This window comes from Galeopterus variegatus, unplaced genomic scaffold (assembly GCF_000696425.1).
Source record: "Galeopterus variegatus unplaced genomic scaffold, G_variegatus-3.0.2 Scaffold8876, whole genome shotgun sequence".
Classification (NCBI taxonomy): domain Eukaryota; kingdom Metazoa; phylum Chordata; class Mammalia; order Dermoptera; family Cynocephalidae; genus Galeopterus; species Galeopterus variegatus.
This window is the reverse complement of record NW_007734987.1, coordinates 42,357-44,188: the sequence shown is the minus strand read 5'-3', so window position 1 is coordinate 44,188 and position 1,832 is coordinate 42,357. Positions and strand designations below refer to the sequence as shown.

At 42.9% G+C, this 1,832-nt stretch overlaps 1 protein-coding gene across 1 annotated transcript in view; it reads right to left on the bottom strand.

Annotated features, from left to right (window-relative positions):
• The window catches only part of LOC103608809 (keratin-associated protein 4-3-like), a 43,842-nt gene that overhangs the window by 31,666 nt on the left and 10,344 nt on the right, over window positions 1-1,832 (bottom strand). The window contains 1 exon segment of the mRNA XM_008593202.1: window positions 1,684-1,831. Within this exon segment, the coding sequence (XP_008591424.1) occupies window positions 1,684-1,831 (148 nt within the window).

Genomic DNA, 1,832 nt, shown 5'->3' with positions numbered 1-1,832 from the left:
GGACCTATGGGACCATGCCCTTTTTCTAAACAAAAACAACAGATGGCCTAAACAAATAAAAGGTGGCGCCCAAGGAAAGTTAAGGGGGAGGGCTAAGCATAGAGAGGCAAAGCACGTGCACATTTGACCTTTTCAAGAATTGGCCTAAGCTTAGAAATCCCCGCCTGCTAAGCATATAAATATGATCTTTTGTGTTACAATAAATGGAACTGCCTGAAAGAACCCCTGCTGCATGTGTATGTGTTTGTTCCCTATCTGGGAGAGCAGTGGTGTGCTCACCCATCTCTTGGAATCTCTTTTTGCCTCATGTCCTGGGGGTGGAGGGGGGGAAGAAAAGGGCAATCCCTTTGGCTCCAACCCTCTAGGGAAAGGAAAAACCTGTTGGGGTCCCGTGCAGCCGCTGGAGATGCCCAACAGGAAGGGATGCTGTTCATTGAGTCTTCCAGTTTCTCAGGAAGATCATGTACTTTGACATGAATGCATGGGATGTCAGTTACTATTGGAACATTATTCCAATATTAGAGTAAGTGAAACACTGGAACATTGGGTCTGGCCATTATGAAAAAAATAACACCCTAAATGTGCTGGCAAGTATGTGGGGACATTGGAACCCTTGTTCACTGGTGTGGATGGAAACATTATGGAAGTTCCTAAAAAAGTTAAAAAGAATATTACCATATGGTCCAGTAATCCCAAATCTGGGTAAATACACAAACAAGTGAAATCAGGATCTTGGAAAGATATTACCTATCCCACATTAAGAGTGACACTATTGAAAATGACGAAGTTGTGGTAGTAATCCAAACATCCTTCAATGAATGAATGTATAAAGAGACTGTGGTACCTATGTACTATAGAATATTATTCAGTCTTAAAAAGAAGGAAGTTGGACCATTTGCAATAACATGGACAAACCTTGAGGACATTGCACTAAGTGAAATAAGTCAGTCAAAGAAGGACAACTATTACATGATTTCACTTACATGAGCTCTGAAAAATAGTCAAACTCATATAAGCCAAGAATAGAATGGTGGTTTCCAGAGAGGGAGTTGCTCATCGCTGGGTTTTGTAATTCAGTTACGCAGATGAATATGTTCTAGAAATCTGTTGTCCAACAGTGTGTCTACTGTATAGAATATACTGAAAATGTATTGTACACTTAAAAATCTACTAGGCAGGTAGATTTCATGTCAAGTGTTCTTACCACAGTATAATAAACCAAATGAAATTAATAATGATAGAGAATTTATTGAAAATTTATTAAGACCACCTGGTTCTAGGTATACAACTCAAAGCGACCATAAAAGGACAAAGTGGGATACAAGAATCCTGAGTACACTGAAAAAGGAAACATAATTACAAAGATTATGAATCAGAATAAAAGCTAAGACCATCACTCCAGGTCAATGATGTACAAAGCTGGCACAAGACCCAGAAGACATAAGGAATCAGAAACCAGAGAGAAGTATGCTGCACTTCATCATGCTGACTCACAAGTTTTTAAAAAGGCAGGTGAGTCACCGAGTTTCTGGTGATAGTGTGATGGTTTTCGGCACAGGTAGGAAGGGAATTTGTCCAGGCAGGGCAAGTCGGTTGAAGGAAGGTTGGCTTGTGGAGATGGTGGTCCTATGGGGAGAAGGTCAACAAATGCAAGGCTGTCAGCAGCTGGATCCACAGCAGGACCCGCAGCCCTGGGCTAGGCAACCGGGCAGGCAGCAGCATGTGGGTTGGTAGCAGGTTCTCGTGCAGTACACGGGCGTGCAGCACACTGGCTGGCAGCAGGGTGAGCCACAGCAGCTGGACCCACAGCAGCTGGGCTGGCAGCAGCTAGA